Genomic DNA, 18571 nt, shown 5'->3' with positions numbered 1-18571 from the left:
TATATATATATATATAATTTTCAAATGCTCAATAATAATTTTATGTATGTAGGTATGCAGAAATTGGAATAGAGAAAGGAGACTGCAAACAAAATCAATCAAAGTGATGATATGTCTATATAAAGTTACGGTGGTATAGTATAAAAAATAGATGATGCATATTTTGTGTAACGTTGAATTAATTAAGAAAAGGGCATTTTTCACTTTATGATTAGTGCAAGAAATGAACCCAACTTTCGTATTTATTCATTTAGGTAGCTGACTAAACATAAGGTTAATTTTTTAACCATGGCTCAAAAGGACATTGCAGCTTCATGTCTTTTCAAACAATATAAGCATGTTAAATTACCACAATAGATATAATGAGATTTGAACTCACATAGTCAACAACGATATCCATTAACCATTTATAACAGCAAGTCTGCTGATCTGATATCCGTGACCACTGTTTGTGTATACGAAAAACAAAATAAAAATAAATCTAGATACGACATGCATACGCAAATCGGAAATATTATGATCTAGGGAGTATATAAACAGTTCTAAAACATAGTACCGCCCCAAGAACCCCTTACCCCTGCTCGAAAAAAGCCTTTGCTGGACATACAAAAAAACGCGCGGCCATTTTGTGTATCAGGTTGGAAAGAAAGTAATGTCATTTTTTTCACTTCATCATTTTGCAGCCTCCTAAGTTGTACATAGTTCTAGATTTTTGGATAAATTGGTGTCTTAATATCTTGCTTTGCCTTTCGGATATAGTAATCAGTGAGGAAATATTAAGTTTAATTGTCTCATCCGTCAAAAAAATGGATATTAGTGAGCTGCAGAAACTTCAAGGAATATTTGAACTATCAGATGAATGTTCTGAATAATCAAAAATATCAACAGTGGTTTGCAAAAAATTTTTCTGGAGACTTTAATCTGTCAGATTGGTTGCATTCAGGAAGGTCATTAAAGACATAGAAACCAATCCAAAGTTAACCAGCAGAGAATTAGCTCACCAATTCAATACAACCCTTACCATAATCATTTCATGCCCTTACGAGTTAGGAAAAATTTAAAAACTTGGGCAGCGAGTTCTCCACAATTTAACTGATGTTGAACGAAATCAAAGACTGACTATTTACATATGTATGCTTTCAAGGAATTATTGAGAACCATTTTTGCAAAGAATTGTGACTGGAGATGAAAAACGGGTTCTTTACAAGAATACCCAACGCAAAAGCCAATGGTTAAACCGAATCCAAAGTTCACAGTACGTTCCAAAACAAGGACTACACACAAAGAAGGTTATGCTCCTTTTATGGTGAGACATGAGAGGAATGATTCATTAAGAGTTACCAGAGTGTAACCAAACAATCATGGCAGTAAAATACCATTCGCAGCTGGATGATCTAAGAACTGCTCTATCAAAAAATAGCCAGCATTACTCAATAAGAAAGGTGTAGTGCTTCAGCATGATAACGTGAGACCTCATACAGCAAGAATCACTCAATAAAATGTCATTAGTTTCAACTGAACAGTTTTGTCTCATCTGTCTTATTCACCTGATAGTGCACCACCTGACTACCATCTTTTCCAATCCTTGCAGAATCATATAAGTAATTAAAATTTATAAAAATGACAAGCAACTAAAAAAATGACCTGAATTTGTCTTTCTCTCAAAAATCGAAGAAATTTTTTGAAGGCAGCAAGAAGCTAGTTGGATCATTGGACAGAAATCATAGAAAATGAGGGAAATTATTGTAAAGATTAAAAATGCTGTAATGTGAATGTTTCCGATGAAATAAATGTGTTGGGCAAAAACGTTACTTTCATTCCAACCTAATAGATTGGTGATCTTTTAAACCAATTTTATTTCATGTGAAAACTTACGCACTAACGTGCCATGTACAAATTAAAATCAATTCAGTGTGACAAACTGACTTATCTCCTTTCAATTAAATTGGCTTAAATTAACAAGTTGCCATATTTAAACAGATAATCTCAGAACAAAATTGTGGATGATTTTTTTTTTAAATTAAAAATACATCTAACACATCTTCTACTGGACCACTTTTCATAATTTTTGGGATTTATACTAATTTCGACATGAGACGTAAGTACATAATAATGTTTTAAAATGAAATGCATTGGTTTAAAAGATCACCAATCCACATAGGCATCAAAATTACATATAAGGGGAATTAACTCTGTATTTATCAATATTGGTTATTGTGCTTGTTTAGGAAATAGTATCAATTTTAAAAAAATGAATACCAAAATTATTTTAAGTTAAATATTATTAAAAGAGAATTGTAGATTGCTTGAAGCCTTGTTGATAAATAAGAACATGGGTATTTATGAAGGGTAATAGCAATGCAGAAAACTGGAAAGGTGAAAAAGCAAATGAACAAAAACAATCGAAGACAATATTTGGGCTATAAATGTTCATAATAATCTATTTATTTTTAAATACATAACCGCTGACGCAGGAATAGATCATAGCACCAAACAACAACATGTTATATACTCTTCCATGCCGATTTTTTCATCTAATATATATATGAAAGGCAAAATGGGCGCAAGTTCTTATATGTCCAAAAAAAGGGGTACTATCGCTTAGAACTTCTTATATACTGTGTACATCATAATATGTACGAATTGCGAACGCGCGTCGCGTCTAAATTTATTTACAGTGACTTTTACACAATTCTTGCTATTTCGGCCCTTCTTGTGTTGATTCGGCTTTTTCATATAAAAGTGAAACTGATGTAAAACTAAAGTGCCTTTATCGGCCATGGGCCGGGAGCGTCCAGAAAGCAATGAACGTTTGGTCAATGTCAGTGAAAACCGTCATATCAGACAATTGCTTTCATTTGGACACTCCCCTAATAAACGGAGGAGCTGGTTTTCCCCAACACGTTGGGGAAACAAAACCAGAGTTGGGTAAAAAAAAAAAAAAAAACAAAAGAACTATCCCACAGTTAAAATTAAGTGCAGAATTTACTTTCCTTTGACCTAATTAATTTCGCCGCGCATCTGCCATTTATAAACGTTAAATCAGAATTGTTTTCAGTTACTTTCCTTTCGTGGGTAAGCAGGTAACTTATCAAGGTTTTTGCCTTAACATTCCAGGTTCGATCCTACCTACCTACCAAAACTAAAAAAAAAAAATTTTTTTTCAATTTTTTAAACAAATTTTTGTTTTTTTAGTTTAGTTTTTCTTCTTTTTACATCACATTCGTTGTTTTTTTGGGTTTTTTTTCCGATTTTTCAAAAGAAGTTTAACATAGGGTTTGGATCTACACACACCCGGGCAACGCTGGGTACCCCCACTAGTCTATATATATATAAAAGGCAAAATGTGTGTGCACATTTTATGTATGTCCGGCAAAGGCTTTTTTCACTGGGATTCTCAGGGGAGAGGGGGGGGTACTATATTTTGCAACTGTTTATATACCCCCTAGATCATAATATGTATGATCTGCATTGTGTCTAGATTTTATTTACATCGACTTTTACAAAATTCTTGCTATTTCGGCTACCCTTGTGCGTGTTGGATTTTTTTGTATAAAAGCGAAGCTAATCTAAAGCGAAGGCAATATTCCCGGCTTCCGTGTTGGGAATGTCCAGAAAGCAATCAGCTTTTGATCACTGTGGGGGAAAACCCCTTATATCGGACAATTGCTATTCATTGGACACTCCCCTTTTTATAGGGAGCAGGTTTTCCCCCCAACATCTTGGGGAAATAAAACCGGCCAAAGTTGGGTAAACAAACCAAAAAAAAAAAAAAACTGCCTCGCAGTAAAAGTTAACTGCGTGATTTCTATTTGACCTCATTTTTTAATCCTTAAATAAATTCAAATGTTTTTCTGTTACTCCCCTTTGCTGGCCGAGCGGATAAACATGTCAGGTTTTTTTCACGCTTTTTTTTCCACCTTCGCCTCAAGTCCTGATTTGATCCTACCTACCTACCTACCTACCAAAACTTTTTTTTTATCTATCATATTTGTTTTCATCTAGCCTCCCCCAACACACACACCTCCAAACACCCGGGCACCCCCGCTAGTGTATGTATAAGGTACATATACGGCACAATCACGTTGACACACCGGTTCTCGCCAGATCACTGAAGTTAAGCAACGTTGAGCCTGGCCAGTACCAGATGGGTCACCATTTGAGAAGTCAAGGTGTTGTATGTACCGCAAGATAAAATACCAGGTTTAGAAACTGGCATGGTCTATCCTTCTCTCGAGGGTAGATGGGACTTTCTTAAGTCATGGTAGGCACCCCATCTTGTGATGGCGTCATGATAAAAAATGCCCTTGAGAGTCTTAAAGATAAGGAGCGTAGTGGTTGGCCATCAGATGTTGACAGAGATCAATTAAGAGCCTTAGTCGAAGTCAATCCACGCATAGATGTTCAAAAACTTGCTTTTAAATTAAATTGCCTCACGAATTGAATGACAAAAAGAAACGCTGTTATGAAGTGTTATCTTCCCTTCCTCTATGCAATAAGAAGGGCTCGTTTCTCGAGTGGGTTGTGATTTGCAATAAAAAGTCGGTTCTTTACGACAACCGGCAATGCTCAGCTTAGTAGTTAGATGCTGACGGAGCTCCAAGACACTTCCTGAAGCTAGAGTTGCACCAAGAGAAGGGTATATTGACTGTTTGGTAGTCTGCGACTGGTCTCATCCATTATAGTTTTTTGAATGCAGGCGAAACCATTACAGCAGAGAAGTACTGTCAACAAATGGATGAAATGCATCAGAAACTTCGACAACAACACCCAGCATTAGTCAACAGAAAAGGTCCAATTCTCCTCCATGATAATGCCCGATCGCACCTTGCTAAACCGACTCTGCAGAATTTGAACAAATTGGGCTATAAAACTGCCTCATCCGCCATACTTTCCAGTTCTCTCACCAACTGACTACCACTTTTTCAAACATCTCAACAACTTTCTGCATGAGAAATGCTTCAAAAACCTAAGCGATATCAAAAATGCTTTTAGCGACTTCATTGCCACTAGAACGCAAGATTTTTATGTTACTGGCATAAATACACTTGTTTTGCGTTGGCAAAAGTGTGTTGATTCTTATAGTGTTTATTTCGATCAATAAATTTTTGTTTGAGCTGAAATAAGTTTATTTGAATTTAAAAGTTAAAAACCACAAGAACTTTTTTGTCAACCTGATATAACATAATTAGTTCATTGGAGAGAGGAAAAAATGATTCTTCATCACTGATTTATGCTTTAAGTTTTCAGAAGCAGAAAAGAACTTTAAATAAACATGTGAGATATCTATATATCTCAAAGAAATCAAGAACGGTCCCTTAAACTCTGAGTAAGTAAAGTAAAAAAAAAAATAGAATCTTTCAGTTGTGTGTAAAAACAGATTGTGACTACGTTTTAGAGGAATGTTGGTTGTCAAACCTTGTTCAATTAAGTGGCAGAAGCAAGCAAATGATGAGTACCTATTTTACAAATTCTTACCTTAGGGTTATCCTTTATGAAGTCTGTTAACAAATGAATTGTTGCTAGCAATTCAACATAATCTCGGCAGCGGAAGTAATGCACTCCAGATAAGACACGTTCCGTCGTAAATACTGATGACACTTCACCTGAATAAACAAAAAAATGTGAGATTAACAAAACAAAATTTTTGCTTTTAATTGCATACACATACGCACAGATATGATACGATGGACAGCACTTCTCCCTGCCCCAGTCAGGATACCAGGGAGCATTAAGAAGTGATTCATTAAAAAAAAAAAAAACGAAAAATCCAAGTAAAGTAGAAAGTGGACCTTGAGTTTACTTTTGGCAGCCACATAACTCACTTTCCTTATTTTATGCTTTAGTCTTCACATTTCCATGAGCAATGTTTCTGATAAAGAGGAAAGAATTGCTGTTTTCTTGGTCAAAATCTATTCCACCTAACACTTATCATTGGCAAGTTTTTGACCTTGAAGTGCTATTTTTTTTAGTTCTTTACATCAAGTGGCTTCATGCTGTTACATGATAAGGGCTGTCCCCTTTTCATGTAAGTATAAAAATAGAGAGATTTAGTTAAAATGAAAATGAAATAGAATAGACAAAATTCGAACCTCGTAATTTAGGTTTAGAAATAGATTACGAGAGAGAATTAGAAAATGGAATGTAAAAACAAACCATTGTTTAGCTTAGAGATAAAATAGTTTTAAGAAAAGGAATGTGTATTTGTCAATTTTGTTATGAAATTGAATTGAGGAATGCAACTATAGGATAATTTAATAAACATGTTTTTAACATATTGGAAATATAGGTTACTGGAAATATAGGTTAAAATTCCTTTTGTAAACAAAGGAAAATGTATTGGACACGCATTTCCAGAACACGTGAAAGAAGACACATGTTTTAACATGTGTATGACGTCATGGAAAATGGGAAGTTCTCAATATAGTTAGAAACTTTAGAGTTAAGCAGAGAGAGTCTGAGGACGAGAGACGACAGTCTGGAGTCCAGAGATGGAACGTCTGGAAGCGAGATGGTCACCTTTGAAACATAGAATGTAAAACTTTGAATTCCTGACTAAGAAAACCACCGACCGGTCGAAGAAGAAATAAACCCATCATGTGTTTTTATAAACGTTGTCTTTGTGTTGTAATTCTACCAAAAGGTAAAGTGAAATTGTCATTATATGTCTTATATATCCTGTGTTTTAAAATGTCTTCACATACATAATGTCTCTACATCTCATATCTACAATGTGAACACTAAGACTGTCTCAACACTGTCTCCTCACTCCAAGAGCTTCTACACTTCTAAGTATGAACATTTCATTTATATGAATCTCTTCATAACACGAACACAGAACGCGACATTTCTCTTAATAAGACTCTCTAAGACTCACTTTTAATAAGACTTCCTAATAACAACAACAACAATATAAATAATAATAACAAAATATAACAATGCTTTCTCTGGAGCAATTTTTTTTTTTTTTTACACAGGGATCACCACTTATCAAGGCCATTTTTCCAGCGACCTTGGCAATGGATTTGATATACATGTTCCATTTCAGGTCAGGAGTAAAGGTCAAGCCCAGAAGTTTGTCAAAACATGAAGCCTCTCCAAGACGAGAGCCATTCATTTCAACTGATGCCAGACTGGTAAAAATCCTTCACGCCTGAGACAATTTAAAAATTTTTTTCTTCTTTCTTTTCCACATTTAAAACGACCCTGGTGTCTAACTCTGTCCTCGTGGGGAGTCAAAGTAAATAGAAACTTCTAAGGAAGGCAGGTGGGGATCGAAATACCTGGAGTTTGCTAAAAAGCTAATGATACGAAGTCATGGTCGTATTTTTTTATAAGAAACGTAGGTCATCGATATAGGGCCCAGCGGACATTTTTGGTGACCCATTAGCAGTGGGGAATTCTCTGAATTGTCAAGGGTAGGTTTCACAGGTTTTAATAGGTTTCACAGTAAAATGGATGAGTTGGAATCACGTGTGCATTCCTATAAGATATTCATAGCAAGACCTCTACTTTATATCACAACAAAAAATAAAAGTTTCCTTTCTTCATCCATAAAATAAATAAGGCAACAACAACAAAAAAAAAAGATAACTGTACGCTGATGTGCAAAATGTAAACAGACAGCTCACAAAATAATTTGTACACATTTAAAGTTTTTGCTTCCTTTGTCAACGGCTAAGACTCAAAGCTGTACAAAGCAGTAATAAAAGTTGGAAACATTGATATTTGATGAAACTGGTTCTTGGTTCTACTTCTGGCAGCATTTACCTTCCCTTATTTTATCTTTTAGTTCTCATATTCCACGAGTGATTCTGTTTTCTGGGTTGGAATCTATCCATCTAATACTTATTGGTGGCTAGTTTAAAGTGTTTTTTTTTTTTTTTAAAGTTCTTTACATTAAGTGGCTTCATACCTTGTCTGGAGCGTTTTCTATAAAAAGAAAATGATAAATATATTTTATATTAATTAACTGTGTGTTTCAGATATAAATATATGTATCATCTATCACGATTTACATATGACAGATCAAAGAAGCATTAAAATTTGCAGTGTTTCAGAGAAGTCATATTAATAATCAGCATCAAATCACTGCAAACCCTGGGATTACACTTTCCATTGTTAACTAAGGGATTATCTGATTTTTCAGAGATGGAAAATAATCAATATTATTTTGCCTAGATCCATCAGGATACCGACAGCAGTTTTTATTGATGATAATAAAGGTATGTATTTTCTGGTTTCATGTCTGTGTATATAAAAAAAAAGTCTGACACAAAATGTTCATTCATATTAAAAATAACAACTAATACTAACATAATACAGATGGCTAGTCAATACACACACACACACACTAGAATGATGGTTCTAAACCTTTATAGCCTGTAAATCCTTTCATCATGTATCAGAATGATATCCCCCCCCCCTTTTCAAAAAATGTCTGACTCAAAATGTTCATTCATACTAACAATAATAACTAACTAGCGGAACCTGTGAAAATTCCACAGGGGACTCATTCATATGTAATATATTGATGTTGGCATTCTGTAGATGTTCAGTGTAAATGGAGATGCTCTGATATTATTGTAGCTTTTTTGTTCAAACTGCAAAAGTATTTATTTAATATAGCACGAACGCCGGCAAAGCCTGGTCGTAAAGTACGCTTAAGTATGATATTTTAATTCTTGCAGATTTTGTATATATTATTATAGAGTTAATGTTCTATCGATTTTTATATATTATAAAGTTGCGATTTCAAAAAAAAAAAAATATATCCATATCACTTGGGTGCATTAGCTTGAATCGAAACCGAAATAAAAACTTATGAAAAAATATATGTATATATATATATATATATATATATATATATATATATATATATAACTTGAGTTCCTTCAACCATAATCGAAACCGAAACCAAAACTTATGAAGAATTTTTGATAAAATTATTTATAAAAAAAAAATAGATTATTGGAGTGCCATCAGTTATAATCGAAACCGAAATCATAACTTATGAAAAACTTTTGGTAAAATTATTTATGACAAGAAATAGAAGTACATAACAATTAAATGACCCGGATGTAAGTGTGACACAGAAAATAACACACACGCTATCGTATTAATATATAGATACAATAGCATTTAGTACAAATGCTATTGGAGAGAAAATCCAACATGACTTTTCAGTAGTGATAATGTATATTGTTTTTTTTGTGCCCCCCTCCCCGGATCCAGTTTATGTCTAATAATCTGGGATACTAATTATGTCCCCCACCCCACCTCCATGAAACCCTAAAATTGTCTAATCAACACACACACACATACACTAGAACGGTGATTCTCTATCTCTTTAGCCTATAAACCCTTTCATCATGTATCAAAATGATATCCCCCTCCCCCTTTCAAGAATATCTGACTCAAAATGTTCAATCATGCTAACAATAATAACTAATACTTACATAATAGAATTTAATATAAACACTAACGGAGAGAGAAAATCCAATATGTCCTTTCAGTAGTGATGGACAATGCACACTGGATTTTTAGTGACCCTGGATCCAGTTTGTGTCTGCTAATCTGTAGTGCCTCTCTGAAACTTTGACCCTCCTCCTCTTCAGAGGAGAAATTCACCTTTGGTTGAAAACCACTGAACTACCTGTACTTACCCAGAGTTGTCCAAGAGTCTTTTGATCTATTTTACATTATTTTTATTTTATTTTTTTTTGCTTTTTCTTGTCTGTGTTTCTCTCATCTCTATACAACTTGTACATTTTTTTAATTTACTAAGAATTCATTTTATTAATAAAAAAAAAATGAAAGAATGTAAAATAACAAAAATCACTTTTTAAAAATCCTATTAAAATTTAATTTAATTTCAAAATTATTTAATCATAATCATGTATTTATTTTAAACTATATTGTTTTAGTTTTTTTTTTTAATGAAATCATTATTTTTATTGAAATAGGAATTTGAAAGTTAAATGTAATTACTATGGTATCATTTGGTGACTGAACCAAATAATTATATAATTAAGGTATTTTATCTTTATTTATGAAATTGCTTGATACAATTAACTTCCAAAACTGTCAATCTTTTAATGTATGAGGATTTGCTAAGTATTTTAAAAGCCCAAAATGATTTTCCATTCAACAGTTTAAATGCCTTAAAATTCCTTTAAAATTTGAAGTTTGATAAAGCAACAATTTTGTTTTTTTTTTCCAACTATTAACAAAAAAACTTCTTGTAACCATGCAGGTCGATAACAATCAAGACAAAAACAGTCGCATAATTAACAAAAAGTGTATTATAGAAGTTAGTGACAGGACGATTCCAACATTTTTCCTCGATTCCGATACAATTACCGATTCCGTACTAAGTTCTTGCTTTCGATTTTTTATAAATCTCTAAATATTTAACTATAAAGTTGCTATTTATTTCCGATTACCGCAAAAACCATATGTTAAACATGCAGATATTTTCTCAAATGTAAAAAACACGCTTGTGGAGGAAGATCTATAGATTTGAATTTTCCTCACAGTTTAAAATCAATAAATATTTATTATTTTATTATTACTACCAGCAGTGAAAAGTTTTGTTTTAAATGAAATCAAATAAAAAAGGCAATTAAAAGGAATCGTTTTTGGCATTGGAAAATAGACACACATTTTTCCAATTCTAATACTGATTGCTATATCCCTAAGAGTTCCGTTTTTTCTGATTCCGATTAATCATCCCAACACCAATAGAAGTATACGTCATGATTCTGAGGCTATAGCTGCCACAAATCCTTACCTAATTATGTGTTAGATGTAACTATATTTATAGTCTTTGGGTAAGTCTATTATTCATGAAATAGGTATATCAGGTGATTCCATAGCAAGACTAAAATGGCTAACTTGTTTACAAAGAAACTGAAATGCATGTGGATGATTTAATTATGAAATTAAATCTATTTCTTTAATAGCTTTTTGAAAGGCCATTTTGTGTTACTTTATGCTCTTGAATATTTTATCAAAAATAAATGAATTGATAGTAAATATCAAAATATAAATATAATAAACATATATAATGAAAAATAATAGTCACATAGAGGCAAGAGAAATACGAAAAAGTGGTCACACAATTTTATTTATATAGAAATTAAAGAAAAAGTTCAATCATTTTTTTAGCATCTAGAGTTATTTCCCTTGCACTCATACAAGTAGCGAAACATGTATTCAAACATGTAAGAAGTCAGTTTTGTTATTTTACCTGTAGTATCCAACCGTTGGCAATGTTTAACTGTCACTTCAGCAATGTCTGCCAATCTTTCGGCTAGAAAACTACCCTCGGTGTCGATATAAACTGCTTCACCTTCCACACCACCAAAACATTCAGGGATCTGGACATCCACAGCCAATTGCATACTGTAGGAAGAAAGACAAAGACATAGAGGTGGGCTGATAGATAAAAGACAAGGCCATCAAGGTAGACATTATCATATGGAACAAGCCTGAAAGGAATTTTCTTTTTTTTATTACATTTTCACCCCAAACAAGGCAGAGGGATGCAACATTTCGTCGGTGGAATAGGGGCTGAAGTTTAGATGACAATTCAGGACCTATTAGGTTAGTGACTTTCTTTTGAACCCTGTCCAGGAGTGAGAGACTAGTAGCAGATGCGCCAGCCCAAATGTGACAGCAGTACTCGATACATGGGCGAATGGTGGCTTTGTAGAGATACAGGATACTTTCAGGCGTAAGTAACTTCCTAGCATGATAGAGAGAGCCCACCTTCTTTGCAGCAGCCTTAGCAATGATCTCAATGTATCTATTCCAACTCATGTTTCCTGTGAACGAAGTGCTCTCAGGTAAAATATCTCTAGCCATAGCTATTCCTGGTTAGTAAAGTTTCATGTAATTATTAAGGAAACGAGCTTTGTCTTGGCAGCGTTGAATGTTACCATCCATTTTTGACCCCATTCCACTACAGACTGAAAGTCTTCCTCTAGGGTTTCGGCCATTACCTTTGATATGTAGATATGTGCTCATTAGTTTTCTCCACGTGCCTGCTATAGAGCGTGGTGTCATCGGCAAATATACCCATCTTTTTTTTTTTTTTTTTACATAAACGTCACCACTTATCAAGGCCGATAGGCCACTCAAGGATAAGGGTTAAAGAGTGTAGAGTAGTCAAAAGGACAATATAGTAATCAATAGTAATGGAAGTTTGGTAAATTGGTTAACTTAAGTGGAACGGCTCATCAGAAATTTGTTCACATTGGACTTGAAGACAACCATATTATAGAAAGCTGGAAAGCAGGAAAACGGAAGACAATTCCACAGGCGTGCAGTTCTAAGAAAGAAGCTTTGATCATGGAATCTATGTTTAGGTTTAGGTACAGATAAAGAGTGGGGAAAATTATTGATAATGTTTTCAGCTAGTCTAGTGTTTCTTGTGAAAGTTTGGCGAGGGGGGACCATAGATTGAAGCTCAGTTGAGCACTTTCCATGAAAATAACAAAGCAGAGACAAACTCGCAACATCTCTTCTGTGAGACAGAGGTTGCAGCGAAGAGAAAATGACATCTCCCACCAGGCCACAAAGTCTATTTTGAACCCTATCAAGGCAGGACAAGTCTTTTCTAGCAGCTCCTGCCCATATGTGGCAACAGTACTCCATCCTTGGACGTATCTGGCTCTTATATATCTCAGAAACAATTTGATCAGGTAAGTCATTTATGAATATCAAAAATAATAAAGGTCCAAGGATCGATCCCTGAAGTACTCCTGCATTTATATCAAATTTTTTGGATGTACACCCATCGAGGACAACCTGGATTCTTCTCTTATTTAAGAAGGATCTAATTATGCTAAGCATTCGTCCAGTAATACAATAGGATTTTATTTTCATGAGAAGACCATCGTGCCATACCCTGTCAAAAGCTTTAGATATATCTAGGGCTACTGCCCTCCCCTCCCCTGTCTTATCCAGTGCTTGGTATAAACGCTCAGAGATTACAGTTAGAATATCTTCAGTAGAACAGGCTTGACTAAATCCATATTGGTGGTCTGACAGAAGTTTAGCAGCTGTAACGTGGTGAACTAGAGCTTGATTAATTAAGGACTCAAATATTTTGGTGAAAAGAGGGAGGATGCTAATTGGGCGATAATTTAATGGGTCAGTTCTTTTGCCAGAGTTTTTGTAAACTGGTACCACAGAAGCAGTTTTCCAGCAGCCACGAAAGCAAGATTCATTAAGGCATTTGTTAAAGAGTTTAGAGAGAACAGGAGCGACCTCAGCTGAGCATTTTTTTTAATAGCACAGCTGGGATGAGGTCAGATCCACATGCTTTTGAGGTGTCTAGGTTTTTTATAATATCATGTACTTGGGAAGGCATGATCTTCAGATCATCTAGCGTGGTTTCTGTCTGCAGAGGAAAATTAGGGAGGGAATGGCTTGCTGGGTCCAAGGTAGAGTTTGAGGCAAACTGACAGGTAAGCATGTTAGCTTTCTCAGTTGCTGTGCAAACAACCTCGTGATTATTTGATAGTGGGGGTAGTGTCGTGTTTACTACACTGTTGTAGATTTTCCAGAAATCACGAGTTCCTAATTTTTGCACTTCAATGCATTTCCTGGTGGTTTCAGTGTATTTACTCTTAGCTGTTGCTACTTCTTTCTTGCAATTATTTCTAGCTTCTGTATACTTTTGGCTGTTTGTACAGGACTTATGCTGGATAAATCTATGGTATGCATGTTGCCTCTGAGCAATGGCAGCTGCACAAGTAGAAGTAAACCATTGGGGAGAGTGGGGTTTACTATAGAACTTCTGTGTAGGAACATATGCTTCAATCGCTGCTTTGAACCATTCAGTAGTCTCATTTGCGCACTGTTCTGCTGGAAGAGAAAAGATATTTCTCCATGGGGCGTCTCTGATATGATCTCCAATGGCTTCCCAGTGCCTTGTTGTTTTGAACAATGGCTCTTCAACTTGGGGTCAGGAGTTTAGAGCAATGTCTATCATTATCACAGCGTGATCCATTCTCAAGTAGGCAATGAGCATTTGTTACACAATCCTCAGGAACTGTTGTCAGAAATAGATCCAGAAGTGAGGCTTGCTGGTCCTGGCGATCTGGGAGACAGGTCGGAAATGTTACTATCTGTGTCAGGGAATGGAATATAGCAAAGTTATGGATGACGCTACCAACTGTGTCAGTGTAGTTAGAGAAGCCAAGCTAATTTCTGTGGTGAGTGTTAAAGTCACCAAATACATATATTTGGGCGCTAGTGTCAAGGGAGAGTGCTACATCTATGCTGTCAGAGACATGATTGATTATAGTACAGTCCTGGGTTGATGGAGAGCGATAAAGAAAATACAGGTAGTTAACGCTATGTTGTAAAGTTAGTTTAAAGCACATGAAGGTCTGGTCACCTGATTCTAGTTTAGATTCCCTAGACATGGGGAGGGTGCTACGAATATAGACTCCAAGTCCGTGCATGTGCCTGTCAGAGTCATTACGACAAAATGGAAAATAACCAGACATGTTAAAGATGTTAGATGGGATGGAGGAGTGCAAGTTAGTTTCACTTAGTGCTAATATATCCGGAGAGTTTGCTAGGAGAAATGATTCTACATCATCTAAGTTAGTTTTAAGTCCTCGGATATTTGTAAATGCAAGCATTAAGGGAGGAGGCAAATTGTTTGAGTGTGTGTCGGGTTTGAACATTTTTTCGAATTGAGCTGTCATTTCATTTTATTTCACAGTTTGTCAGATCTAGGGTGAGGTGTTAGGCAAAACGGACGTGCATAGCCACCATCATGCATCGAATAGACCATCAACTGGCTCCTCATCCACAGGAATGTGGCTTTGGGAATGCCCGCCAGAGAGGAGTGCAGGGTCTCTTTCCATGCATGACATGGCACTACAAACATCCCGATATTATATAGCTGATGATAGAGCAGTGGCTCTAAGCGTTACCAAAGAGTTAGGACTTCTGTACTGTCAGTCGAAACCAGCAACTGTCAAACTGGTACCCTCAAACTTGTCAGACAGGAGTGGCCTAGTCCAATCATGCTAGCATGTATGGTAAACAAGCACCCCCAAAATGCTCAGGTGTAGGGGAAGGGAATGAGGTAGATGTGGGGGACAGCATTCATTGCCCTAGTCAGGAAACAAGGCTAAGCACTCATTATTAATGTTACTGTTCCAAATAATGATGGCCCTAATAAAATCAAACAGGAAAATGATTTAAAAACATGGTTTTTGAAAGAAATAAACATTATATCAGTTGTAGTCGGAGCAACTGGACTAATGAAAAAAAAATCTTAAAAAATACTGAGACACAGTCCCTGGAAAACCAAGCTTCAGCAAAATATAGATAGCACCCATAAAAGGGATGCCATTTATCCTTAAAGGAGCCCTCAGATATTAATTGAAGTTGTAATCAAATCAAGTGTTAGCTCCAGGAAAGAACTTATTGATCTCTTCAAACTAACCGATGGTAACATTTTTTGAAATAGAAAATAACTAAATACCAAGCTCTTATGTATGACATAAGAAACTGGAATCTTAGGAAGATTTTCATCATTCCAGTAATTATAAGAGAAATCAGGCTTATAAAAAAGAATTTCAAAACCTACCTGGCGAATGTACTGAGTGAACCAAGTGCAAGATAAATACAATTAATTGTACTTAAAGGGACAGTTAGGATCTTGAAGATTTCTCTGTTGAAGTGTCTAAAATAGTGGGAAAATGTCTGGCAGCATCCTGCAGGATGCCACATCCCCAGCAAAAACAAAAAAATAAGAAAATTGAAAAAAAAAAAAAAAAAAAAAACAGAGTTGGAGAATTTGAAATGACCTACTTGTTTCAAAATGAGTTTATCTGTTACGATTATTTGATCTATAATCGAATTATTATAATTTGAATAAATATAAATGTTTTTTTTTCTTTTAAAGACGGATAATTATTTTACATTTTAATAAGTTGTATTATGACAAAAAAAAAAAACAAACAACTCAAATTTGTTATGCTTGTTTACAGGTGCGATGTGTATTAAAAGTAAACCAGTGTTTTGTTTTGACTATTTTATGGGGTTCTTAAAGTCTTATTTATCAAAAAAAAAAAAAAATGTACAGTAGAACCCCGGGATACGGTGGCCCTAGGATACGTTTTTTTTTCAGGTTACGATGTGGAATACAATGTTTTTCCTGTCTCTGGTTATGGTATTTGCCCTGCCTTATGGCGTTTATAATGTTATTTGATTATATACTGTACTGTATTTTGTTACTAAGTTTTAATGTCGTATCCTGGGGTTACTTTATCGGTAAATATCAACAATATACACACCACATTTGAGTTTTTCCAATTCCAGGAGCTCCACAAAACTCTGTGATCTTACATAAGGGTACTCCTCCTCCAAGCATTGAGTCAAGCTTCTCAGAGAACGTAACAATACTCTGCAGATTCTGTTCTTCTTGTAACAATTCTAGTGCAGTCATTGTCCGACCAGACTTCATGGCGTTTGTTGAGTTTCCATCAGAAGACAATCCATTTACACAATTCAGGATTTCCAAAGATTCTTCATGGCTAACTTCAAGATCTGATAGAATTCCAAAGGAATAGAAAACAAATGTTACATACAATTATATATATATTAGCAACCCACCCTGCGTAGTCCGTGTGTAAATATGATATTTAATTTATGCACATTTTGCATTTATTATTATTAGATCCAATCTTGTACTGATTATTATATTGTGCCCAATATATTAAAAAAAATAAATAAACACGGAAAGAAACTGAGAAATGTGCATGCAAATATTATGTTTTTTCTAAACAGTTCCTTCTTGTAAGAAAAAAAATACTCAAGCTGGGATCAAAACCAAAACCTAAAGACAGTGAGTTAAGTATGATAACCATTAGACCAGCTTGACACAATCTTTACAAAGTGTTTTCAAACCTACTTATTCTTAATATAAGGAATCTGCCATGTGAATGATTCATGAATGTGCATTCGTGAAACACTTGACAAACAAATAAAATTCCAATGACCTTTACATTCTAATTTTTCAGTTTTGACCTATAAGCAGTCCTTTTTTCCTAATGAAAACCGATTAAAAAGTTTTCCACATGTCTGAATGCCTATATACCAAATTTTAAGACTAAATCAAAAATTCGTAGAGTATATATATATATATATATATAGGTTAAGAAATGTCCTCACGCACACACATTCTCACTTTTATACATATATAGATAAAGTGAATACTATAATATTAATAAGAGTCTTGTTTATAAGCTGTCGAAATTTACGAAATTCAGATTTTTCTATGAGCTGCGCAGTTGGCAAGATTATAATGAATTAACTATTATATACTTATATGCCAGCATCAGACCAAAACAACTGTACACAAATAGTTACAGTGTAGTTTGGTAGAGATCATTCCTCAAACAGACAGACAAGGTAACTTTTACATATTGACTAGCGGGGGTACCCGGTGTTGCCCGGGTGTTTTGAGGTGTGTGTGCTCTTAAATCAAAAAGAAACACGGAAGGAGGGAGGGGGTAATTAGGTAGAATCGAACCCGAAGCTCTGAGATGAAGTTGGAAAATAAAATGTGAAAAAAACATGACACGTTAACCGATCGGCCAGGAAGAATGAGTTACTGAAAGAAGTTTGAATTTATTTAATTAAGAAGAGAATTGACAGGTGCCCACACTAAATGATGTCAAGTGGAAGTCGTAGAGTTAACATTTTGTGCGAGCATTACGACGATGATGTAAGCAATAGGTATTCAGCAGTTAACATTTTCTGCAGGACAGTTTTTAATGAGGTCAATAACTCGGTTTGTTTGTTTTTACCCAACTTTGGGGAAAACCAGCTCCCCGTTTATTAGGGGAGTGTCCAGGCGAAAGCAATTGTTTGATATGACGCTAAAAAAGCCGACACTGAACAAACGTTTACATCGCTTTCCGGAGACCACCGGGAAGTGCCGATTCGAATCTAGTTTCACTTTTTTTATACTGAAAAGTGAAAGATACACGCGACGATCTAAATTTCTGGAAAAAATAGCGCGTAAAACTTGGGCAAATTAAATACACACACAACCCTTATTCGTAACTTTTAGATATTATCATTTAGACAGCATATAAAAAGTTTTAAGAAGGAATGAGCCGACCGAGAAGTCCAGTGAAAAAAGCCCTTTGAAGACATACCACAAAAAACGAACATACATACACACATTTTCGCTTTTATATTTATAGACTAGCGAGGGGTACCCGGCGTTGCCCGGGTGTTTGGATTGGAGGTGTGTGTGGTTTTGGGTAAATCAAAACTCCGGGGGGGGGGGGTTAAAATTAAAAAAAATGTTTTGGTAGGTAAGTATGACGATCGAACCCAAAGCCTTGAGGAAAAGTTGTAAATTAAAGTGTGAAAAAGAAAAAAGTGCGCCTTAACCATTGCGCCACCGCGAGATGCTAACGGAAACACATTTGAATTTATTTAATTACTTAAATTAGCAGGTGCACGTTTTAATGACTTAATGAGGTCAACTTTTGACTGCGGAGTAGCATTTCATTTAGTGCGGGAA

General features: G+C 35.1%; 1 protein-coding gene across 4 annotated transcripts in view; it reads right to left on the bottom strand.

Annotated features, from left to right (window-relative positions):
• Window positions 1–18571, bottom strand: part of LOC145297623 (DNA repair protein RAD51 homolog 3-like) — a 75722-nt gene that overhangs the window by 10189 nt on the left and 46962 nt on the right. For all 4 annotated transcript variants that reach the window (XM_080143708.1, XM_080143717.1, XM_080143736.1 and 1 more), the window contains 3 exons: window positions 16329–16581; window positions 11252–11406; window positions 5479–5606 (listed from right to left, as the gene is read on the bottom strand). In XM_080143708.1, coding sequence (XP_079999834.1) covers window positions 5479–5606; window positions 11252–11406; window positions 16329–16581 — 536 coding nt within the window. The remainder of the gene's footprint in view (window positions 1–5478; window positions 5607–11251; window positions 11407–16328; window positions 16582–18571) is intronic.

Source organism: Euprymna scolopes, chromosome 2 (genome assembly GCF_053919585.1).
Source record: "Euprymna scolopes isolate OS-2025 chromosome 2, ASM5391958v1, whole genome shotgun sequence".
Lineage (NCBI taxonomy): Eukaryota > Metazoa > Mollusca > Cephalopoda > Sepiida > Sepiolidae > Euprymna > Euprymna scolopes.
Note: the sequence above shows the minus strand (reverse complement) of the source record. Positions and strands in the feature narration are given on the sequence as shown.